Source organism: Cyprinus carpio, chromosome B6 (genome assembly GCF_018340385.1).
Source record: "Cyprinus carpio isolate SPL01 chromosome B6, ASM1834038v1, whole genome shotgun sequence".
Taxonomy (NCBI): Eukaryota; Metazoa; Chordata; class Actinopteri; order Cypriniformes; family Cyprinidae; genus Cyprinus; species Cyprinus carpio.
The window spans coordinates 28,060,801-28,086,850 of record NC_056602.1 but is presented as its reverse complement, the minus strand read 5'-3'; the positions used below and the strand labels follow the sequence as shown (position 1 = coordinate 28,086,850).

The window sequence follows — 26,050 nt, the reverse complement described above, 5'->3', positions numbered from 1 at the left end:
TGCCTCCTCTGTCTCACCTCTGCTTTGAGTAAAGCGAGGTCTACTTTGAATCTAAACCAGGGCTGTTTTTTTGTGGCACTCTCAAGGACTGACCCGAAGCACTTAGTCGAAGCGTTGTGGCCCAGGGCACCTCCCAGTCATCTATCTGTCTGCATTTGTCTTTCTCCAGCGCTATTCACCTGGTCGCCACTGAAATCAATGAGATCACCTCTTAAATTGCCTTTTCCTGTTATCAGCCCTGCTGGGATGTCTTTAAGAAGTGCAGGTACACGCAAGAATGAACACAACACACAACGCTCGACTTCTGCAACTGACCTCAGCGCAGTTCGTTTCACATGCATAATAAAACGTTAATTGAGAAAAACAAGACGGTGCAGTTCACTTCCCCTAAACATCAAGGTAATCAGGTTTATAACATCCTTCACCAACAGACAGGACGAGTAAATCTGCGCCTGTTGTCAGTGGAACAGCTTGGTCAGCAAAAAGATGGCACGATCAGCAGCCGCAAGGCCAGTAACGAGCTCTCCGCTGGACGCCAACCCTAAATAGTCAGCAGAACAGATCATACTATCAACTCAAACAAATCTAGAGGACGCTGTAGTGTTTCAGTGCACATAAACCATTCAAAAAAACTTGCCATAACAACATTAAAAAGTGCACAAACAGCTGCATTTGTGTTTTTTGATCATGCATATTCAATCTACAGAGCCAGCAGTGATGTGTCAGACCGCATCTCGGAGTTATCAAGAGATGCATATTGTGTGTACAAATTATGAGACTCTCAAGTTCTATTCTACGCACATCGGCCACTATTATGTAATGTGATACTGCAGCAGTAGGACGCTACGTACTCGCACTCTTCTGCGCGCTGAGAAAGTTCCACTCGCTGACAAAGATCTTCCTCTCTCTCCTCTCTGCCATACACTGCCTCTCCCTGATTTTTTTATTATAATGACTGAAAGACTATATTTAGACTCCTGTCTAAGCATGTTTAACTGCATTGTATAAAAGGTATGCTTTATCATAAAAGGGGGATACTGTACTTACCTCTGTACCGCGTGTGTATCCTCACCGGAGATGTACTGCACCAAGAGGAGGGTGGTGATGCAGAGGGGGGTTGAGGAAAGAAACTTCGCAGAGCGCACAGGGCACTTGGAGAGCTTGGAAGGAAAAAAGAATAGTGACAACAATCAGGACATTTGGTTTATCCTCTTCTGGTTGTGTTGGAAATATCAGACCTGTGCAAACACACACACACACACACACCCCTGATGTCTTCCTCTACGCACCCCCACGCTCACACACACATGCACACACACACAATAGCTCAGATCGGGACAGATGCAGAGATGCTCTGATGCACACACACACACATTTCTAATCTTACACCCTGCAATCGTTGCTCAGCACCACAGCCCCTGGTGTTTCACTGCTGTATTTCCCGGCACTGAGCTGTCATTGGTTCAATCACAGCTCAATAAAAACTCCTCCCATTTCCAATTGGGTGAGGAGGGATTTTTTTTCACCGCACACTCTGAAACCCATCCCACCCCTCCTGCTTTTAAAAACCTACACTAGCTTGTAAGGAGAATGCTGAGCTGTGAAAATCAGGCAGGTTGGAGTGAGAGGAGAAGAGGGGAGGAGAACGCGAGAAGGCGGGGCGAGAGACAGAGAGAGGCGCAGTAACCAATCAATGAGCTGCAGAGAGAAGCGCGAAAGATACGGAGGGCTTCTCGCTGCTGCGCTGATGAATCTTCAACGTAACAACAAAATACATTACATATTAAACTGCACTGAATGTTAATGAATAAAGTGAGCATGTACCCCGAAATAATGACAATAAATCTTTGTCGATTGTACTGTCCTCGTGGGCTAAAACAATATAAAATACAAGGCGATCAATGTGGACAGATTCAGAAAAAATGACTCTTATGAGCCGTTTCTTTTTAGTGAATTGAATCTGCGAACATAAAAGTCCGCTTCAAGAGACTATTAGCCGGTTCTTTTAATTAAAGGATAGTTCAATAAGACCGAGTTACCGGTTTGAATAATTCTGAAGAATACTTCAATGAACTAAATCAAAGCTGAACATCTGACTTGGCTGATGAAAAGCAAGAAGTCCGTGTTAAAATAAAAAACGGTCAGAATACGTTACCGATATATCTTTTTTTTTTTTTACAGTCTATGTTACTAACTGGCTGTTCACATCACAAAATCATTTAATTTAAATTGTAAATGTATATATTTTTTAATAAATTAACAAATATTGCTAGTGAAGTGCAGCAAAAATAAATTTCTGTAGGAATCGATCAATCGGGATCGCAGGTTATCAATGACAAAAATAGTTAGAACCGAAATATCATCTTATATAAATACAAATTATAGGTTTTGCGTCATATAGAAGTTACCGGATTATTTTTAATAAAATAAAAATATTTTTACATAAAAAAACAATACTTACAGCTCCAGAAAGCTCCGTCTTCAGAAAGACCAGCCGTCAAAAAAACCGTTGACATTTAAAAGACTGATAACACCGAACCCCACGTAATACACACAATACAAAAACAATTAAAACAAGTTTTAACAACACACAAAAAAACACAACAAAGAAAATTCACTCTTTTTCGCATCTTTATAGGGATACTCCACCCCAAAATGAAAATTTTGTCATTAATCACTTACCCCCAAGTCGTTCCAAACCTGTAAAAGCTTCATTCGTCCTCGGAACACAATTTAACAACGCTGAGCTCAAAGTTCACAAGCGTGTTTATTTTAGAGAATCGACTCTTTTTCAAGGAACCGATTCATAACTCAAAAGCAACTGTTCGTTCGACTCGCTTTGCGGCATTTTTTTTTTTAGATACGGATCCGTTCGAAACAACTCTTCACGAATCTTCGAAGCATTTATGAATCCTTTGCTTCGAATAGAGTTTCGGAGCTGATCGAACTAACACGTGATGGAGGCTTAGTAACGTCAAATTTCGTTACTGTTACGTTACAGAAACGGTTTGATAGTAGGCTATAGTAATTGATTTAAAGTGAACCCTTGAACCAGTCAGTTTATAAGCTATTTAAATTAATAAAAGTTGAGTAAAAGTTTAAACAATACTTTTTAAAATGAAATAAGGGATACAAAGTGATAAAATACTACTAAAGTTAAATAGCCTACAAATTGTATTTGCCCAACTTTAACCAGCAGATGTCTTCAGCATAGCAACAAGACACAAATTTGATGTGCTCTTTAGCGAAAACAACGATTATTTTATTGTGAACTGTACGTATTTAACCAGCAAGCCAGGAAAGGCTATTTGGTAGCTATCCAACTTACTAATCAGTAGACAATACATAAAATATAAGGGTATACTGTACACTATTGACTTATGGTGCTTCATTGATCACTGTTAAATCTGTAAAATATGAATTTATGAGGTTATAATTCATTCACCAAGTAATAATTTTACATATTTGAAAGCTTGCAAAAGTTTCAATCCCAGAACTGAGTGTCTTAAAGATGGCAGCCTCCACTTTGCGTATACTTCCGGTGGAGCCTGCGCAAACTGACCAGATGACACTGAAATGAAAGGCATATTTTAAAGCTCCTTGTCTGCAGTAAATATAATGACTCTTTGGCCCTGCTCTGACTCCAGCCTGCTGCGCTCCAGCAGCTTGTAACTCAATGTGCTCTATGTAAATTATTAAAGACTGATGGGACTTGCTGTAGAACTCACTCTCCAGCAGAGCAATCCGTCCACACACTCCAGAACCTCATAATAATAGAAGCAGTTCACAGTCACCATATCTTACACTGTCAGACTGACTCTCAGCGTCACTGTCTAATGAACTGTGCTGTGTTTCCTCCCTAAAGTAGGATACAAACTCATGTAGTTTTGTTATCTAATTGTACAATGTGCTGTTTAGCCATGCTGTACGATATTTATACAGATCAGCCGAATGATTTTAGTCCCCCACCCCCTTTAGTCTATCTCCATTTGTAGCCTGGTGCCTCAATACTAATTAAATGGGTTTGATGGAGTCCAATCCGTCAACATCTAAAATCAATGAAATAAAGTCAGGATTTTGGCCAGAGGGGTCGAGCCGCTACGCCTGGATTCTTTCTACATGATGCCAAATTCTTTCAGATTGGAAAAACAAACTGCAAACCTGAAGTTACACAGTATGTGTAAGCTTCTACCATTACAGGGATTTTTTTTCATGTGTTGATATCTAGAATTAACTAGAAAGAAACCAAACTAATGCTCTAGTAGATTTTAAAATTCATTCCATTTACTGCATCATTTTTATTCCTTTACATATCTGTGTTTTTGTCAGGTATACTGTACATAAACACATGGTGCTTTAGAAAACTGGCAATGTAATAACCTAGAGTCCTGTAGAGTGTCAGCTGGGTTTTATGAATGTCAAACGGGTGTAGCGGACTGGATCTATGATTGGATTTATTATTATTGAGGCAGCAGTAGTCTTCCGGGCTGTGGCAGATGTCCAGTCATCCTGTTTCTGTGCCTGCAGAGCTCTCCTTTGGCAAAGTGGGATGCAGTTTTTGGCCAGCCAGCGCTATATATTTGACTGGAGAAAACTCAGGCTGCATGACAGAGCAAGAATTCCTTGGATGCATTAAGAAAATTTACAGTGCTTCCGGTGCTATTTTAAACGTTAAAATACTGTGGAGTGACAGAGGAAAGATGCATGCTATTACAGTTTTGTGTACTTAATTATGATGGTCTGACAAGTCTAACAACTTTTATTGTACAAACTGTGGCTAAAGGTTAAGTACTAAAATGACTCGCATTAAAACTGAAAGAAATAAATTAGAGCTGAATAAAAATATTTAAAATATGTATTTAAAAAAAAACGAAAACTAATAAAATGACAAAAACATAAAATAACTAAAATGTAAGTTAAAATAAAAATTTTAAAAAGAAGTGGTTAAATAAAAACAAAAGAAAATGAAAAACTCACACAATAAAAAACCCTTTAAAACATTTTTAAAAAATATCTGAAATAAAATGTCAGCTAATAGAATATGTAAGTTGAACTACTATGACTGAAACTGAATGCAAAATAGAGTTAAATACATTACAAATGTTAAAAAAAGACAAACACACATAACCAAACTACTAAAACTGAAAATAAAGCAAAAATTGAAAATATAAAAAGCTAATTAAAAAATATTAATAAATACTATATAAATAATACAAAAAACTGTCTCATATCAAAGGCTGCAGCCCTAGAAGTCGCATTTGTAGGCCCCATTGACAATGTCTCATTTTAGAAAAGTAACCAACGTAAAGTTGACTGTGAGGCATAATTTACTGTAATTTTTTTCTTACTTTGGAATGTAATGTAAAGACACATCCTCAATGAAATATGCGGCCAACAAATGCAACTTCCGGAGGGTGCAGCCTTCAAAATGAGAGACAAATATAAACCACCCAAATCAACTGCCTAGAAGCTGCCTAGTTACCTTCCAGAGAGCGCTCTAGCAACCGCCCAGAGCACTTTATGCAACTTTTCCTTTCCAGTTCTCAAGTAAGGTGTTGACTAAGATGTTCTCTCATTACAAAACACCATTGACAGGCTGTTTATGCAAAACATATTCTAGAAATATATGTCAGTCTGTTGTCAGCACTAGTTTTGTGCTCTCAAATTCAGTGCTGTCTGTACTTCTCTATATCATCAGTTCTTATTGCAGTAGACAGAACATCCATTGTGCATCATTTGTTTGTCCAGCTGCGATGCCACAATAATGATGCCGCCGAATGACAAGCACCATAAACCTGATACAATACAGCCGGCTCCATCATTCATCTCTGTGAGGAATGCTGCATATGTTATCAGATTACAGTACATCACAGCTTTGGAAACTAGATGTGTATCCTGGTTTTGCATTTGCAAGGTTGTGGATGTTAAAGATTGGAGAATTTATGATGACGTTATTGATAATTAAATTAGATTGAGGGGTGGTGAACGTCATATTTCCTCTGCAGCACAGATTATCAACCCAAACCCAGATTTGGAGAAATGTAGCATTTCTTTATATCACTTGCTCGCCAATGGATCCTCTGCAGTGAATGGGTGCCGTCAGAATGAGAGTCCAAACAGCTGATTAATACATCACGATAATCCACAAGTAATCCACACCACTCCAGTCCATCAATTAACGTCTTGTGAAGACAAAAGCTGCATGTGTGAAATAAAACTAATTCACCATTAAGAAATCATCTTAACTTAAAACTTATAAAATATTAAAAAATAACCAAAAACAACGATTACAACATTAAACAATGAAACCAAACTGAATCAGGAGAGAAATATGCACAGATCAAGCAACAGTTCTAAACAAATATGTAGGTGGATTTTGATGTGAGAGGACAGCAGGAGTTGGCCTTTTCACTGGAGGAAGTGTTATAATGGATTATAAACTTATGGTTTGAAGTTAAAAACATCTAAATGATGGATTTGTTTCCTACAGACACGCAGATTTTGGCTTCACAAGATGTTAACTGATGGACTGAAGTGGTGTGGATTACTTGTGGATTATCGCAATGTTTTTATCAGCTGTTTGGACTCTCATTCTGACGGCACCCATTCACTGCAGAGGATCCATTGCTGAGCAAGTGATGCAATGCTAAATTTTTCCAAATCTGTTCCGATGAAGAAACAAACTCATCTACATCTTGGATGGCCTGCAGGGAATACATTTTCATTTTTGGATGAGCTATGAATATGTAAATCAAGGCGCTACTGTATAGACAGACTTTTTTCTTCAGATTTTTATGCAGATTTTGGATTTTTATTCAGATTGATTCCAAATCATGCAATGTCCAATAGCAATCCAGCAGCATTCCTACAGGATTTCTTGACCAGATCCCTTCCTGTTTCAGATTCAGGTCCCAGTCTCTGGGCTCACATTGGCATTTCTTCAAATTTCTGCACTCCGATGTAGAAAATAACCATCTCAACAGACCGTGCACTGTGACCTCAAACCCAGTAGACTTATGGCACAGGCAGCTGCGAAAATCCACAGATGAAATCAGCTTGTGAGTATCTTGGGCTGAAAAGAAAGATCTAAGTTCAGTCCACACTGAATAAGTCAAGTGGTTGTGTGGGTTTAGAGGTAAAACAAGTGCTGTGAAGGATTCTGGTGGTGTTTTGAATCTAGTACAGTCTTTATGTTATTCAATGTTATTGAGTGGGTCATGTAAAAGGTTGATTATCAAAATTAAATAAAAGCTTTGAGTTGAGGATGCATTGAATTGATCAAAAGTTACAGTAAAGACTTTTAAGGTGTTACAAAAGATTCCATTTCAAATAAATGCTGTTCTTTTGAAAGAATGCTGAATGAAACATATCACAGTTTCTAAAAAATCCCAATATCATGTGACACCGAAGACTGGAGTAATGATACTGAAAATTCAGCTTCGCATCACAGGAAAAAATTACATTTTACAACATATTGAATTAGAAAACAGCTATTTTATATTTTAGTAATGTTTCACAATATAACTGCTTTGATGAGCATAGGAAACGTCTTTCAAAAACATTTGGAAAAAAAATCTTAAAACTTTGATTGCTAGTGTACCTAGAGATACACTGTGTTATTTTGTAAGGGTAGCAGATTTTTATATGGTACTTCAAGGATGTGTAGCATACTTTGGACCCAGATTTCATAAAGACATGGCCTTGTTCACACATTATGATTCAAGTGGAGAACAGCTGTTTAGGAATGTTTTGGACAAGCAAGGTCAGCAGAGGGAGCCGCTGCAATGTCCACTGACTCCCAAAACCTGATGAGTTGTCTATAGGTCACATTTTAAGACATTATAGGCTTGTCCTGATACAATACAAAGATTATTCCAGATTCACTTGGCCATATTTAAGCATTGCATGCATCTTCATGAAGAAAGCAATCCCAGAATGGAGTTCTGTGGAAGAAAAAAAAATAGTGGGCAAAGAAATGAGAAATGATTACTTCTCCCACTTTCTCAGTATTTGGTATGCTGGCCTCAGTACTTGTTATGCTTTGGTATATGAACTCGAGTATTTTGCCTTTTGTCTAGCAACATGCTAATGCCAGACTTTATTGTACTGTCTGTGTAGACAGTAAACAGCGAGGATTTGGAACAGAGCCAGAGTGTTTTATTACCACAGATCTGGCCCTGGGCTCGGTTATTTGCTCTGAATATGCTGAGTATGTGTCTGCGCTTAAGGCGGACTATATTGACATCTAAAAACAGTAAAGGTGCTGCCATCTACTGCTCAGAAATATACACACATCTCAACAGTGCATACATGGCAAACGCATCGTATTTATAATAAGCATCTTTTGTCTTTTATTAGTAAAATTATTTAAAATTAAAATATAAACATCCATATTGAAATAAAAAAATCTTGTCTTTAAAACAAGATTGACTGAACTTCACTAGAGAAGCTTTTCTAGAGAAAATCATATTGCTAGGGTCAACAAGCCCTACATAAAAACCTTAAATTTGTAGGTTTTTCTGCAATTTTTATGCATCATTATTAAGCATAACCCCACCGGATTTGTGTTATTTCTCATATTGCAACAGGCATTTGTATCACTAACGTTACTTACGTGTTGGTGCAGGGTTTCATGATGCTGGCCAAACTAAATAAGCACTAGGCTTTAGATTTCTCTGACAGGAACCCTGAGAAGTCGATAATGAACATCATGCATAGCACATAGTCCTTTCAAAGTCTTTGCATTCTCACAGACACATTTATCTTCATGTATGTGTGTGTGTGTGTGTGTGTGTGTGTGTGTGTGTGTGTGACCTTCAGTAACCCGTCTGCTCTCAGTTGAGTTTCCACTGGTTGGGAAGGTGTCTGTACAAAGTTTGCGTCATAGAAAGAAATAATTTCCATACTAATGAATGTCACCCTATTCAGTCTTCCAAGGCTCCGCTGACAGTGTTCAGGGTCACTCGGCCTGTTGAATCCTGAATGTTCCTGTAAATGTTACATTCGGTGCACTGACATTATGACAGATGACAAAAGACATAATGTGGGTGAAAGGCTATCGTTTAATTAAACAAACACTCCTGATGTTCTGGATGGGACTCGATCCGAGTTGCATCACTGGACTCAGTCAGGGACAAGTATGTGTGGCGATACACAGACAAGAATCAGTACATGTCACAGGCAGCTGCTGATGTAAATGTCCATATAATAAATATATGTGATTTTTCATAATTGTGAGGCCAAGCATTAAATTATGAAAAAGGAGGAAAATGTCTATTTTTATATGTTTTTATTTCATATGTACATGTTTTTGTCTCATCAGCAAAAGACGTCTTCACAATCCTACAAAAGTGAAAGAAAGAGTAAAATTAGTAATAAAAATTACATATGGCAGTTAAATCAGTTGAACTGTATATTAATGCACCAAGTTGCTTTATCGTTAAAAATAAAATGCATAAAAAATGAATTTAAAAAATCCTATTTTAGCTAGTTGCCAAGGTAACATTTCTGTTTAAACAACTAAAATAACTACAACTAAATAATACAAAATAAAAATTCATAAATGATATATAGGCATATTTAAAAAAAAAAATAAAACTGTGAAACTGAAGTGAAACTATACTAATAAAATCTAAAATTAATAAAATTAACAAAAACTCTAAAAGTATATTAATGATTCTAAACACTGCTTTAAGCCATTAAAATGAAAACGTTTCTTCTTATAATTATTAATAATAAAATTAACTATTTACACCCTTAACCACTGTAAAATGGGAGGAACAAAATATATAGAAAAAATAACCGAACAAATAAATAAAACTAAACTGACACCAGAAACTATAAAAATAAAATCTAATTAAAATATTTACAAAACCTATAATAGTATATCAGTAAAACTAAAACAAAACTGCTTTAAACCATTAAAATGGTTAAAAAAACTATACTCCTTGGCAGAATATGTGTTTATTCTTCTTATTATTAATAATTAAATTAACTATTTATTCAATTCACCATTTTAAAATGGGAGAAAAATATAAAATAATTATAAATAATAAAAATAAAGACACTACAGGCACTACAAATATATATATATATATATATATATATATATATATATATATATATATATATATATATATATATATATATATATATATATATATAAATAAAAATACAAAAATAAATTAGAATTAACAATTCTTTTACCAACAAACAGGTTATCAACTTAATGCATTAATCTATAATTCAACTGATACTAGGTTGTTGCATGCATGCTTTATAATAGCTTTGAAAGTGGCTTATCAGAGCTGATGTTGGAGCTGGAACATTCTGGAATGAGTTCTCACCTTTTGAGAGGGATCCCACATTTTTCTGTTCCTTATTTGGGACTAGAGCGCATGCAGAGAGGAAGAACAAGGAACAGGTGTCAGTCGGCCTGAAATAGTTCTAACAATCCAAGCAACATGTTTTAGTGTTTTCTGTGGTGAGATCTAGCAGTAGATGTCTGAGGACTCTTCGGGGTCTAACGGTGCACAGTCAGGTGGATGTAATTTAGTCTCTCCACTGGTACACATATAGAGTCATAACAAGTTTAATTTATGGGGAATTGCCACTCGGACACTTCCAGCAGCAGGGGCCGCAATCTCCAAGTTTAGTGTCCCCCATGTAAGGCCAGGCTCGGAGGGGAAGACAGATGTCTTGTCAAGACCCAAATAGACAGAGAACCAAATCTCTTTTTGGCAATCCAAAGCTCCTTTTCCAAAGCAAAAACTCAAAACTGTTCTTTTGTGTTACATTTTTTGTGACAAACATGATAAACATGATAAACATTTACATTTAGATTACATTTAGTCATTTAGCAGACGCTTTTATCCAAAGTGACTTACAAATGAGGAAAATAGAAGCAATCAAAACTAACAAAGAGCAACAATATGTAAGTGCAAAATAGGTTAGCCTAACGCAGTACACGTAGCAAGGTATTTTATATATATATATATATATATATATATATATACATATATATATATATATATATATATATACATATATATATACACACACACACACACACACACACACACATATAAACATGACTAGAGGTGTAAAAAAGTGCAGAGAAAATATTCTCAAGTTAAAGTATGGGTATTAAAATAAAGAATAACTATTATGTAAAATATAATCAACAACAATAACAAAGTCTAAATTTGTGTAAAAAATAAAAAATAAAATTTGAAAAATTCAACATACAATTTTAACGTCTTATTGTATACAATTATTTTTATTAAATTTTCCATTTATATATTTGATTGAAAAAATAAAAATAAAAATAGACAGGGAATTGTTAAACATTTACTAATTTAAATTTAAATATATAAGACTTAATGGAAATCAACAAGAATGCAATCAACCTTTGTAGGCCTAAATGAAATACTGAGTGAAATATATCATTTTTGTTTTGGAAATGCATAAGAGTTCAAAGGTCTCACCAAGGCTGTATTTAATTGCTTAAAACATACAGTAAAATCAGTAATATTAAGAAATATTATTATCATTTAAAAGAACTGTTTTCTTTTGTAATCTGTTGTAAAATTATTCCTGTGATCAAAGCTGAATTTTCAGCATCATTACTCCAGTCTTCAGTGTACACATGATCTTCAGAAATTATTCTAATATACTGATTTGCTGAAATTATATGTTGCAAACAGTTGTGCTGGTTCATAAAAATATGTGATGCATTTCAGGATTCTTTTATGAACAGAGAATTACAAAGAGCAGCATTTACAATCCTGAACACATTTAAAAATTGAGACTGACCTGTATGAATGTGGGTGTTGAACTTATTTCTTATCAGCATCAGCAATCACAGGCTCTGTTAGGGACCAAAGGAAGAATGCATGGCTTTCAAAACATTACGTGTGGGATACATGTCCATAAAGTTATCACCCGTATAAACACGCATGTTAACCATCCAGCGACACTCCAGTTTTATCTCAGACATGTGCAAACTCTTGTTCTGTCTGACGTTCATCTTCTCTGCTTTCAAAAGGCTGTAAATCATTTTACAATAACAATAAATCTGTCCGACCTAGTGAAGACGCATGTGGAGTGATAACTTGACAAACATAAAAACAGGTCTCGGATTAGGTTAAGCATTTGTATAACATAGCTTAAATTACATGTCAATAAAGTTATGCTCCATTCGATAAGTCGGTATGGGAATGATTCCAATCTGTTTCTAACACACCGAAGATCATCTGACTATCATTACAGTATCATCTGATAGACCTAGACATCTATTTGACATACTTGCCTTTCAATGCTAAATATAAAGTGTTTTACATCATTCCATGAATCAACATGATTTGATTTTCTCTTTAACATACAGAGCTTCTTTTCAGCACCAGCAAAATGTTCTTGATTTCGTATCAGTCAAACACGTCTGCATGATGTTGAATCATTCTAAATGTGGCCTTGATTAGATCAGAGCTGATTTAAATGTGCATTCTGTTTTTGCACATAACCCAATATAATTTGCAATCCTTTTGAATATTTAAATGCACCGTAATTCAATTCAGTCTTTTTAGACCGACGAAACGCCACAAGTTTTCCAGTCATTTATGATTACATGCAGAAAATGATTTCACAGCCACTGCACTTCCATGAAATATTATGGAGCTGAGCATAATTAGATAATGCATTTAGTCTCTATAGACATTTTCATGGCTTTTCTGGGCATTGAAATCACAGCCAGACGATTTCAATGGTCATGAAAAACTCACTAAGGACAGAAAACCCTCTTTTAGTTGGTTCATAATGCTGTTAATCAAGACTGAGACTATCACAAACTCATCATGACTGGAAAATCCTTTTTTGAATGTTCCAAAGTATATCACTGACACCTCAAAAACACTCTTGTGTCACTTACGTTTAACCTCCAGTTTGCAGGTCACCAAGGCCTCTCCGTGCTCGTTCCTGGCCCTGCAGGTGTAGACGCCACCGTCAAAGTTGCCGGGCTTGCGGATCTCTAGGGAGCAGATGCCCTGGTTGTTGATTTGCCTGAACTTGGGGTCGTCACCAATAATCATCTGATTCTTCATCCACTCGATCTTGGGCTGCAAAGAAGTCAGAAAACAATAAAAATGTGACATTTGCAGTCTATAATTGGTAGAAAAAGATGGATGAAGACACTAGAATTGTTTTTTTCACACAACGCCAATGTCACACTCTAAAAATGAAGGTTCTTTATCGGAAGTGATGGTTCTTTTGATTATTAAAATATTCTTCACAATAAGAAAAAAATTTGTTTTAAGAACTGTTCACTGAAAGGGAACCAAAAATTTATATTCTACTATGACATCACTGCAAAAAATGCTTTTGGAACATTTTCATATTTTTCTACGAGTGGAAGAGAAATTAGAACAATTTTGTTTTGGTGGCTTAGGCTAATATGGAAACTGATAATAAAAACTAGGCATCCCAGATAAACTTTCCATTGAGCTAAAAGTTACACAACAATATATCATGCATTACGTTACATTTCCTTATAACGTTAGCAGCCACTGGGTTTTTATTCCCCCACTAAAGCCATATTTATAAGCATCTGGCACTTGGAGAGTGTTCATTTTGGACACTTTCATTCGTGCGTTTGTGTGATCCCAGTGTCATGGCCTCCACATATCGGTGTTTGGAAGTTCATCCCATCATAGTGATGTAGGAATCCCACTTATCTGTCGCTCGTCTAGTTATCTTCCCCTCTAGAAGCTGCACTATCTCTGGTGGCATGTTAGTGGCGGATTCCTACACTGAACTGTTGAACAGCTCTTGATGGATTAAGTGTTGATTTTGTTGTTGACAGACTTCATTACAAAATACCCATCAACACCATCTTGACAATAATGTAACACATTACTGAACTGCATGAGGCTGGACTGCTGGGATTAACGGATTTAAGATGATGTTTGCACCTGAAGTGATTCAGGTGATCTGATGGATGTTCTGCAATAAGATCTCTCAAACAAACCACATTCAGATGTAGTCAGAAATGCATGTGACTACATTGCATTTGTCATGTAAACACTAATTACCATTTCAACATTCAACAAAAAAAAAATAATAAAACTTAATTTCAATCAAAATAAAAAACAACCTAATTTTAAAAATGCATACATACAGAATGCAGCACATGAGCATGTGCATTGAATTTCAATTAATTTAAATAAAAAAATACAAGCCTTCTTGAATCATCTCAGAACTTATATTTCAATAAAACGTAACAGTTTTTAAAATGTTTTTCTTGGTTATGTGAATGTTAGAAACAACAATTAAGGGAAAGTTCCATTTTAGAGTTTTGCAAACATTATTAGAATGTTACTTCTGAATGTTCTTTAAACCATTTGAAACGAACATTTAAAAAATGTTAGACAAACGTCCAACTAGAACATCCCATAAACAATGTATAAATAATGTTTTTGTGCTAACGTTTGAGAATGTTATTAAAGACCAAATAAACCTGAATGAACGCTCTATTAATGTTACTGGAACAATGTTTTTTCATAACCTTGTCAGAACATTCTGGAAACTATTTCCAGCACACTAGTTCTGCTTATGGGTGCATGAAAAACCATGTACCTTAGGGAATCCCCTAACGGAGCAAAGCAGCTTGGTGTTATAGCCAACAGTAGTGCTGCGGTCTGCCAGGGGGGTGGTGAATTTGGGTGCCTCGCTGAAGTCATGTTCCTTGTACTCTGGAGGCTTGTAGTCAATGCCTATAAAAACACATCATGAAGATCACTGAAGTAAGAATAACAAGAATAGCCACTGGATGTCAAATTATTTGTAAATTGAATGCTAGTCACATTGGAAAAAAGCATCTGCCAAATGCATAAATATCAAAAGACACGACCAGGGTTACTATTCTTAACTAAAGATAAAACTACTAAAACATTTTTGTTCATTAAAATAAAGCCGAAATAAAATAGAATAGTTTGTGAAAATCTTAAAATGAAAATGTTGCCTAACTGCAACTAAAAATAAATAAATAAATAAATAAATAGTAATTTCTTTTTAATTATTATGAAATCAAAAATTACAAAAGCACATAACAAAATTACTACAAATATTTTAAATTAGAATTTAAAATCAAACGAAAACATTAAAAATAAGAAAAATTTCAAAATATTAATAAAATATATATATTAGTACTTAAATGATACTAAAAATATATGTGTTTGTGTGTGTGTGTGTATATATATAACTGAGAAATACAATTCAACAGTCAAATGTCAAAAACACAAAATGCAGAAGAGCTGGTTCACCTGTCTTCTGGATGGTGGCTGAGGTCTTTGTAACAGTGGCTTCTTGACTGATTCCACACTTGTTCTCAGTGAAGACCCTGAAGATGTAGGTGTTACCCATAATCAGGTCTGAAACAGTGGCATTCATTCTGTGATAATGCTCCAGTACTGTGAACCAGTCCTGTGGAGAGACAGCAGCACAGGTCCAAATACTCCAGACACCACTACTGACAGTTAATTCCATCATTTGGCTGACTAGTGCCACTGAAAGGAACAGCATGAATAAACATAGTTCTCAAAACAGTTTTATGAACACGCCACAGTCTGCAATTAATACATTAAACACAATCCCACCCTCCTGGCTCAAAGCAGTGTTGATGTGGAGGACTAGATGGGTCGCTCAAAAAACTTCAAATGGGAGAAATTTAAACTATGAATGGCACAATTATAGCTGTCTCTGTATGTTGAGCTTGGATAGTAAAAAGTATTGTAACACCAAGAAACACTGTTCACACAGAACTCTTTTTCCATTGTTTTTCTATGTAAACATGCGCTAGATGTACAAGTATGACTGCTGCATTCACGTCTCGTGTCTTTCGCAGCATCTCACACATGAGCGCCACGTTTTTAGGATGCCGTGTCAAGAGAAAAGAATTTCAACTTTTACGTGCCACGCCGCTCATCAATGTCAGAGCCAAAACAGAGGGCCAATCAGAAGACTCCGGAGGCAGGGCAAGTGGTGCAAGCATTCCTGAGCGCTGCATTTTTAGATGCAAATACGCGTTGGACGTGAACGGCTCTTTAAGCTTGGCATTTACATGGTACAGTACTTCAAGGCATTTTCAAGAGTACCATGTAAAAACATGGCATCTCGTCCAAACAAACATTACACTGTCATGGTAAATGTCTATTGCAATGTTAATCAAGTAACAAGTAAAAAAACCCCAGTAATACCATGGTATTTTTTGGTAAACGTAATTTTTGAAAGAGCTTCTACCCCTGTTTTTTTGTCAGCCTTCTGGATGGTGTATCCAGTGATTGTTGTGTTTCCAGTATCCTTGGGTTCGGTCCATTCCAGAGCAACATTGAAACCCCAGGAGTCCACGATCTTGACACTGGCTGGAGGTCCAGGCAACTCTGGTGAACAGGTCAACAAAGTAAAATGTTAAAAAGAAAATTTTAAAACTAACATAAACCATGGTCCACGTTGTGTACGAACACTTACCAACAATCTGCAGAGTCACCTGAGCTTTGTCCTCAAAGCTGTCCACCTTCACACACATCTCATACACGCCGGAGTCGGCTCTCTCGGCGGCACGGATGAAGAAGATGCTGTCCTTGTCGCTGTTGCGGATGTTCACCTTTTTAGTATCCAGAGGCTGGCCATCCTTTGTCCATGACACAACAGGTTGCGGTTTGCCCTGCAGGTAAGAAAATAAGACAGTTTAGCTTCTTAGCTTATTTGACAAAATCAACTGTTACCAGATATATTCATTGAAAACAGAGTTAGAATGGACTGATTGGTCTTCTTCTTCTTGTATTTTTTTTGTCCAATTAAATCCTTTCCTTGTGACAAAGAAGTTTAAATAATGGTTTTCTTTGTGCACTCAAAATATATTTTCAAATTTTATAAGTATATTTTAAAAAACTTGTACTTGCAGATTATGCGGTATTAATGAAATAAAAGTCTACTTAATTATATTAAAGAGAAAGTTTCCTAACACACTTGAGTGCACTTTTAAAGGGTACACTTTGTAATAACGTCAAGAGTTCAGTTATAATCATGCATTTTCAGTAAACTTAACAATTGTCAAGAGAGTACATACACTGAAGGGAACAACAAGATTGACTTTCTCTCCAACATTTTTCACATAACGCTGCCTCAGGAAACGTGGCAGACGAATTTTGGGGCGATCTGTAGAGAGGAAAAAATGGTACATAATATGATTACATTGTATTTGATTTGCATTATATCTTTAGAGATTTTACAGAACTATATCTTCCTTGTGCACATGCTATCTTTCTTGTGCACAATTGCTCGAAGACAGAACAACTTTTTACAAAGAAATACATGCTCTTAGTTTATTGGCTCATAAAAACAAGCCTATTTAATTTTCATTTTTATTGTCAGTCATCTCAAAATTACTGAGAAGAAATTCTAGCCTTAAGAAAAGGAAAACCTTTGCTTATTAACAGTTAACATGATTATATAAAAATAAAACATTACCATATAACACAAACATTCTCATTCAAAGCATCCGATTGTTTAAAATGTTTGTGTGTGTGTGTGTGTTTGTGTGTGTGTGTGTGTGTGTTAAGGGAACATTCCATTTTATAATTTTGGAAACATTAAGGGAATGTTACATTTGATTGTTCTCTGAACATTCCGAAAAAAAAAAGCAATAATATTTAAAAAAATGTCACATTAGCATCCAGCTAAAATGCTAAAGAAATAAATGTTCCATGAACAATGTACTGGTATAAATAATGTTTTGAGAACATTATTAAAGATACAGATAACTCTGAACAAACGTTCTATTGACGTCAGTGTAAGAATGTTTGTTTGTAACATAGCACAATCTAACTAAAAATAAAAGAACGTTCCTTGCTAGCTCGGATAGCAGTATTTATTGAACCAGAAAACTGACTTGCTAACCTTAACGTGACCCTGGCTTCCAGAGCACAAGCTAACTGTAATTTCATCCTGAGCTGCAGTCAGCCTGTTGCATCTTGTGTTGGTTAAACAGTCTACAGCAAAAAAAAAAAAAAAAAAAAACTACCAAAATATTTTGCAAAACCATATGCAGAAGCACTGAAGTTAAACACATTATGAGGAGTCAATTACACTAATACACCCTAAGCTAGCCAACAAGCTAATGGTGGCTCTGTTAGTCTCATCACGGCTTAAAATAGATCAGTCCTATTAGACGCCTGCCACTAATAACTTATGATGGAGAGCTTTAGTTACATTAAAACTGCTGAATTACAAATTATTTCAAAGGCTGCATCTTAGAGTCGCAGTTTAGCATTCTAATGGACGCTAATCCATGCTACAAAATATGAAACCTTTTTTTAGTACATGCATTTCAGTCTTCATTTTAATCTGCAATGCAATGTATATAAAAAGTTGAATTGTTTATCTGGAAATCTCCTTGAAGCATTAGCCGGATGCTAACGCTTACAAGCTCCAGCATGCCTCTAAATAAACATAGCATCTCTAGTGAGCTAAAAAGTCTCCTGGGGTAACCTTAGATGCTACTTGACTCCTTATGCAGTGTGAGAACATTTGGGAAATGCATCCCACCCTCCGACTCGAACCATTCACACTTGTCGCCATCGCTCTTAAAGGAAGCAGCTTGACACCGGTCCAGGTGGCTAGCTGTCAATGGCTTTGAAGTCATGTAAAACCTTCACATAATCCTCGTTAATGCACAGCACTTACCAACTAACTATTTTCCAAGGATATGCAACAGAGGTTTTTCTTATTGGAAAAGACAATTCATGACATGCCTCGGTGCATTGGAGGGAATGTAGAAAGAAGACCTTTAATCGGAGTTCTGCCAAAATTTCTCTCCCCCTCTTTTGCGTAGACCGGATTCAAGTTACATTCCAATCCAGCTTGACTTTCCATTCTACATTTATGATTTCTTTCTTTAGACGCCGGACACCCCTGGAGTATGTAAAGTGACTGCAAGCATTCGTGCACGAAAACTAGTTTACATAACGCCTGCGATAATGTGGCCGAATGTGACATACTTGGACTTTTGTTGAAAAATATCTAAAATGATGAAGCCTACTTTAAAAAAGTGCTACAAAATATATATATAAATTCTTTTTTTTTTTTTTTTTTTTTTATCAGTGTTTATTGTTTATGTATTTTTATTTATTTGAATAATTTTCTTTTTTATGTGTGTGTGTGAGTATGTACATAGTGAGTGTTTAAGTGCTTATACACGTGTTATAAACTGAAAAAAAAAAGAAAAAAACACAAACAAAAACAAAAACAAATATCTATCAAAACAAAAACAATTTTTTTCTGGTGTTTTTAACACTGCTGTCTGATCTGAGAGGGTTTGTAAGGTAACACCTGTTTGCTTTAAAGCCAGACGCTTGTCAGGTAGATTTATTTAGATTTATTTTTTCACAACTGGCAACCTCTCAGAGCCAATTAGGGGGCCCTGTAACACAGCATGAGCAGTGGGCTTGACGTGGTACCAGTTTCACCTCTCGAGATAGCTCTGAGGTCTGGGATACCTGAAACCCGAGAAGTGGCCCCCGATCTTTCGAGCAGCAATGGCTGGGTAACTCTATGTTCCAACATTTACAGTTATTTTGTCTTAGGAAGACTGGCTTTGGATCCAGGGGGAAAGAACATTATGAAACTTTTCAGCATGGCTCATGAATATTAAATGAATGACACCACGGTCATTTGGCAGCTATATCAGTAATGCATAAATTATGTGGTTTTCTGCTTGGTCATTGTAGTTTTATGTCCCTGGTTGCACTTTTTTCTGTGGCCAGCAAAAGAAACTCATAACACATAATGATAATTTATGAAAAAGGCAGGGGGAACTTAAAGCTAAAGTATCTGGGAAGTAAAATGTTGACTTACCCACAACCTCTCTGACCAGGACAGCGTCGGCCAGAGTGGCAGGAGGGCTGCGGCCGCCAGGGTTTACAGCCACCACCCTGATGTTCAGGCGGTCACCGGTGGTCTGGTTCTTAATGACGTAACGGCAGGACACAGTCAGCTCCTCGTTAGCGGCTTTCCAGTCACCAGCTGATGGAAAAATTAAAAATTAGTTGCAAGAACATCCAATATGATTTGCATCCCAATAACTATAAAAAAATTGATTGTTGTTTAACTGTACATTGTTTTTTAAGCTTGAAAGGCAAAATGTCAATAATAATACTTAATTATAGTAATACTTTTAATAGTTTGATATATAATCTGCACTGCAACCTTAGTGATTTGCATCTCATTAACAATCATAACAAATTATTTTTGATTAATCGTGAACATTGATTGTACAGCTTTTGGAATGCCAATTTTTAAATAAAATGCATTAAAAATTCTTATATAAAAACTGACATGAAATATTATTAAAGTATTATTATTTTAAAAATTTATACTTTTTTACGCATTTTTAAATGCGTTATTTAAATAATACACAAAAATATTAAGAACTTTTAATAATTTTATCGCATTCTATTAATAATCAGAAAAATTGACTGCTAAATAATTTCACTGAAATAAAAATCGGTCTATACAGTATTATTGTTTTTTAAAAATGAAAATGACAAAATTGAAATGTGTAAGTTTATATTTTACAACAAATAACAAATCAATATGTGAGTGAATATACTTTTTGTTTTCAGAACGTATTTGCACTTTTAACGGCTGTATCAGCATACTGTATTTATGTGTGTGCAACTGACATGAGCACAGCAGCCATCTAGAAATGCCTCACTCCATATAGGGACACAACTGAGGTGGGTGTATGTTGCTGTTGACATACTGGGGACAGGTGCAACTGAGAGCTTTGACCAGCTATTAAAATGCTAATGAACTTTTCGCTGCCTTTAATTTAAGGGACGGTATTGTGAGGTGGCATTTCAAGATGCAAATGAATGCAAGTGCTCTGCAAGACACTGTAATCAACTGAAAAGCCTTTAGATTTTAGGTTTAATCCTCATTGAGGGCTTTATTACCCCAGTGTACTTGCCTTCCAGTCAGACGATGCCTAAACAGGCAGCATTTTTGATTTAAAGATATAGAACCAAAAGGCATTTTTATTGCAAGATCGCTGATTTTTTAAATTGACATCAGACTCACTTCCTTCCTTGCAGATTTCCACAGTGTATCCATCCAGACCAGAGTTTCCAATGGTGGCTGGGGGTCTCCATGAGATAGTGACGGAAGTGTCATTGACATCCTCAACTCCGAGCTCGAGAGGCTCGCTGGTGGGCTCTGGAGAGGAAAACACGCATTTAATATTTCAAACTAAAATCAGACACTGATGTTTCAATTGGAGATGACACAATGTCGGTGATCTGAAGCGGTTTTGATTTCCCGTGGGTTTACCTGCAGGTGGAGGAGGTGTAGGTGCTTTGACTTCCTCAGCAGGTGGAGCTTCAGCATCAGCTGGTGTTAAATAAGCAGGGCACATTAATAAAAGCGGCATATAATAGAGCGTCAGGCATTAGCTTTGTCAACAATTATGGAATAATAGCTCAGGTCAGGTTTTGGCATGATCCAAAATATGATCTCAGCACACAGAGTTTCCAAATTCAGTACCTTTAATATAAAATTGGTGCATTTCTAACATTGCATTGATTAGATTAGAGAATCAACATGAAGGCAACACTGACACACTGAACATGCTTTTAAAATGGGTTGTGAACATTTTGTCTTTCATGTTGACTGACTTTTTCAGTACTGTGCAAATGCAGTGTGTCAAATAAATTTACAATAGCTCTTTTGCTATTACCATTAGCGGGGCCTCAGCAGCGTTTGCAGCGGCTCCTTATGCGATGTGGCCAGCAAATAATTTCTAAATGTTAGTAAAATGTTAGAATGGACCAAATATTTGAGGCTTTTGCATGGACAGAATTTTTTTTCAAACAAGTACACTTTGTACGTCAAACAATATTTGGTCATTTTGCGATTCCTGGCATTCACAGATAATGGAATCAGACTGGATGAATGTGCACATTATCTGTTTCAAGCTCATTTTAGTATATTTAACCATGTATAAACAGTAGGAAATGAAATAATTTAGTGATAGCATATAAGTTGTACACAAAATTATGAATATCATTTATATTCATCCGTTTTGTGTATGTCTGATATTGTTTATGCTATCATTATTTCATTTAATATAAAGAATATTTATAAAACCAACAATCACCAAAGACTTCCCCTTAATTACACACTTACCTCGTGACTGCAAAAGACTGGGCTCGCTAATTAAAACATCATAGTTAAATATTTATTATTTTCTTCATGCATTGTGTTAAAGCTCTATGTGGGACTGTAAATAAAGTGGTCTGCATTTGCCGCAAGCTCTAAATACCTCAGTGGATATAGCTAGTGTTAAAATAATAATTGCACAGGTGGTGAACGGCATGCTTTGCTTTTGTTAGAGAGCAGAACTGATTCTCATGTGAATGATCGCACATTATAGTGAAAGATTAAGGAATTGGGCTTCTGTAGAAGCTCATGTTAAGATTTATGTTCTGCAGACACTAAAACTATTTTAAAAACGCCTTTTCTTTGAATGCATTTCACCTCGTTAACCACAGCTTCCAAGAAAATTCCACCAGTTATTGTTACCACTGTAAATCATAAATTAATAGGTTAACAATTTCAAAATCTTCTGTTACCTGTTACATTTTTGACACATTACCACATTTTATTTTAGTAAGCACAAAGGAGAAAAGTACTATAACATAACATTTAATTACAAAAATACCAAAAATTACTATTGTACTACATGGACATGGTGTTCTTTAAAGTACCTTGGAGTAGCATGTTAATGAAATGGTGCATCATGAGTATCTTCATTGTACCATAGAACTGCTGCAGTACTTTTCACTACAGGTAAATAACAGCATGATATTTTTGTGGAATCTATGGCTACCAAGGTATTTTTGAAAAATGCATTTTAATCCAAAAAGGCAAAATAAAGAATATAATTAATGATAGTTTAATTTTTTTCTGGGAAATCAAACGCACACTTGAAGTAGAGCAAAACTATAGCAGAATAGGCGTCGAGTAGGTCAGGGTGAACAGCTGGTATGATCAGTTTAGTGTAGAAGCGAGGAGAGGTTAACAGGTGTAAATGCTCACTTGTGTTTTTTTTAAACCATCAGCTGTAGTCAGACATTTTCCAAGTAGCTACCAAGAGTTCTTGGCTTCAGTAGCAATGCACACTAAGTTCTCATGCATTAGGAGGTAATTATTAAATGACATAACATGCATGTGTTAATAGTGTCTGTTTGTTTGTTTGCATTTTTATTATTACAAATGATAAAGTGGATCTTACAGAAGCAGGGTCATATTTCACCAAATCATTGTAAGATAAAAGAAACTATCTTGCATAAAGCAAATTACACTATTTTTGGTTTTTCTTTGCATGGAAACATGAAGCGAATTCTTCTTCTAATTCTTATTACACATAAATGATAAAAATGTTCCCATCACTGTGATGATTTATTATTTCAATTGTACTTGAATGTACTTCATAGCAATATTTGCTGTAATCAGTTTCATTAAAGCTGATTTAAATCACTATTCATCATCATGACTGGATTATTCTCATTATTATTTATGCAAATTATAATTTATTTTTTCTGACATTTTTGGACTTAAATATAACTGATTTTACTCTTCTTAAAGATATTTACCCAATAAAAGTATCCATTTAGAATGCACTTTTTAAGATCCATGCATTTAGTTTGGGGTCTCCGTACACACTTAGTACCTGCAGCGGGTTCGGCTGGTGGGGCTTCAGCAGGAGGTGCTTCAGCATCAGCTGGTGTTAAATAAGCAGGACACATTAATAAAAGCGGCATATAATAGAGCGTCAGGCATTAGTTTTGTCAAAAACTATGGAATAATAGCTCAGGTCAGGTTTTGGCATGATCCAAAATATGATCTCAGCACACAGAGTTTCCAAATTCAGTACCTTCAATATAAAATTGGTGCATTTCTAACATTGCCTTTATTAGAAAAATGCATTGATTAGATTAGAGAGTCAACATGAAGGCAACACTGACACACTGAACATGCTTGTAAAATGGGTTGTGAACATTTTGTCTTTCATGTTGACTGACTTTTTCAGTACTATGCAAATGCATTGTATCAAATAAATTTACAGTTGCTGTTTACCATTGGCTTATCACTGCTGTTACCATTAGCGGGGCCTCAGCAGCGTTTGCAGTGGCTTCTTATGCGATGTGGCCAGCAAATAATTTCTAATGTTAGTAAAAGGTTAAAATGGACCAAATATTTGAGGCTTGATTTGCATGCACAGAATATATTTTTAAATACACATCGATACGTCAAACAATTTTCTGGTCATTTTGGGATTCCTGGCATCCACAGATAATGCAATCAGACTGGATGAATGTGCACATTATCTGTTTCAAGCTCATTTTAGTACATTTAACCATGTATAAACAGTAAGAAATGAAATTATTTAGTGATAGCACATAAGCTATACACAAAATAATGAATATAATTTATTTTCATCCATTTTGTGTATGTGTAGCCCTATACCCTAAACATGTTTTTAGTTTGGGGTCTCCGTCCACACTCAGTACCTGCAGCCGGTTTGGCTGGTGGGGCTTCAGCAGGAGGTGCTTCAGCAGGAGGTGCCTCAGCAGGAGGTGCCTCCGCCGGGGCTCCTTCAGCGGGTGCTGCCTCCGCTGGAGCAGCTTCGGCGGGAGCGGGCTCAGGTGCGGGAGCAGGCTCGGGCGCTGGTTCGGGCGCAGGTGCAGGTGCGGGTGCCGGTGCCGGTTCCTCCTTCTTGGCGGCCTTAGCCGACTTCTTTATCGGGGCTGGTTTTGCCGGCATGATTGTCCGCTTCAGGGATCCCTCTGACCTAGTAAGTCCTTCGGCTCAGTCTGAAGATGGGTCACCCCAGATTTATAGCCTAAGGCATGTGGTGCTACTCAACTCCTCCCCTCCAGAGTTTCAAGTGACTAGTGAGAGAGCGGGGCTCTCAGCATCACGCTCACTTAAGCAGTATATATACACTGTACTCAGTCTAGTGTCACTGCCGATAAGAAGTGTGCGAGTACTGAGGGGTGGGCGAGGGGCATTTTAAGTAGCCTACATATTAAAAACCGATTTTTAATTTCAGAAAATAAAAAGGTAAGATTTAAACTGCATTAAATGCTTTAGTAACGATAAGATGTAGCCTAAAAGTTGCGTCCCAAATTGGGTACTTATGCACTATTCTATGGTGTTTCATAGTATAGTGTTTGTAGTGTGCTCACGCTGAAAATTCCAAAAAGAAAAAGTGCACTTTAAATACCCGGATGATGCACTTAAGTAACTGTAAACTACACTATGCACTTATAAATTATACTCAACCGTGTATTGTATGAATTATATACGTTTTTTTTTTTTTCATTTATAAACGGAGTTTGATAGACCCTCCCCCTTCACTACGTAATTAAAGCTGCAACAATTGAGCGTTCAACATTCCACACTTTATTACTTAAGTGCATCATCCGGGTATTTAAAGTGCAATTTTTATTTTTGAAATGTTTAGCGTTAACACAATACTCACACTATTTATACTACAAAACATCATAGAATAGTGCTTAATTAGTGATTTTGGATGCACCTGAAGTGTGGAATGTTGAACACTTCATGCACTCAACTGTAGCAGCTTTAATTAGCCTATGTACTGAAGAGGGAAGGGCTATCAGACAAACTAACCTTATATAATTCATACACTACATGGTTGAGTACATAGTGCATAGGTATATAATGTATAAGTGCATAGTGTTTAGTGCTTCAGTTGGGAAAAAGTTTATATTTTGCATAAAGAAAATTAAGCAGCCTACATAAACTGCAGAAGGAAGACTTCAGTAATGGCAAACGGTAGATTACAAATAATAAAAATTATATTTTGCAGAAAATTAAGTACATACTAAACTTATGTAATTCAACAAATAACATAAGCCTTCATGTTAAAGGTAAGGAACAAAGGTAGTTTAAAAGTTAACACTTCTGCATACTT

At 36.1% G+C, this 26,050-nt stretch overlaps 2 protein-coding genes across 10 annotated transcripts in view; both read right to left on the bottom strand.

The window, feature by feature from the left end:
* The window catches only part of LOC109052136 (synaptotagmin-2-like), a 41,468-nt gene extending 38,767 nt beyond the window's left edge, over positions 1 to 2,701 (bottom strand). For 2 of the 6 annotated variants that reach the window (XM_042726636.1, XM_042726643.1), the window contains exon 1: positions 1,048 to 1,367. The gene's annotated coding sequence lies outside the window, so the exon portion shown is untranslated. The other 4 variants (XM_042726640.1, XM_042726641.1, XM_042726637.1 and 1 more) reach the window with 4 other exon arrangements.
* A 6,341-nt stretch (positions 2,702 to 9,042) lies between these two features.
* LOC109052165 (myosin-binding protein H-like) lies at positions 9,043 to 24,940 on the bottom strand. 4 transcript variants are annotated; one of them, XM_042726632.1, is made up of 14 exons: positions 24,621 to 24,940; positions 23,780 to 23,830; positions 21,379 to 21,438; positions 21,130 to 21,264; positions 19,906 to 20,073; positions 17,120 to 17,208; positions 16,519 to 16,714; positions 16,291 to 16,430; positions 15,315 to 15,474; positions 14,629 to 14,765; positions 12,926 to 13,112; positions 11,815 to 11,869; positions 10,347 to 10,388; positions 9,043 to 9,342 (listed from the first exon to the last, which is right to left on the bottom strand). In XM_042726632.1, the coding sequence occupies exons 1-12, from the start codon at positions 24,871 to 24,873 to the stop codon at positions 11,838 to 11,840; spliced, it is 1,608 nt and encodes a 535-aa protein (XP_042582566.1). In that variant the 5' UTR covers positions 24,874 to 24,940; the 3' UTR covers positions 9,043 to 9,342; positions 10,347 to 10,388; positions 11,815 to 11,837. The 4 variants fall into 4 exon arrangements, with proteins under 4 accessions (XP_042582566.1, XP_042582568.1, XP_042582567.1 ...); XM_042726634.1 differs by lacking the exon at positions 21,379 to 21,438; XM_042726633.1 differs by lacking the exon at positions 23,780 to 23,830 and having other exon boundaries at positions 24,621 to 24,939.
* Between the last annotated feature and the right edge of the window lie 1,110 nt (positions 24,941 to 26,050).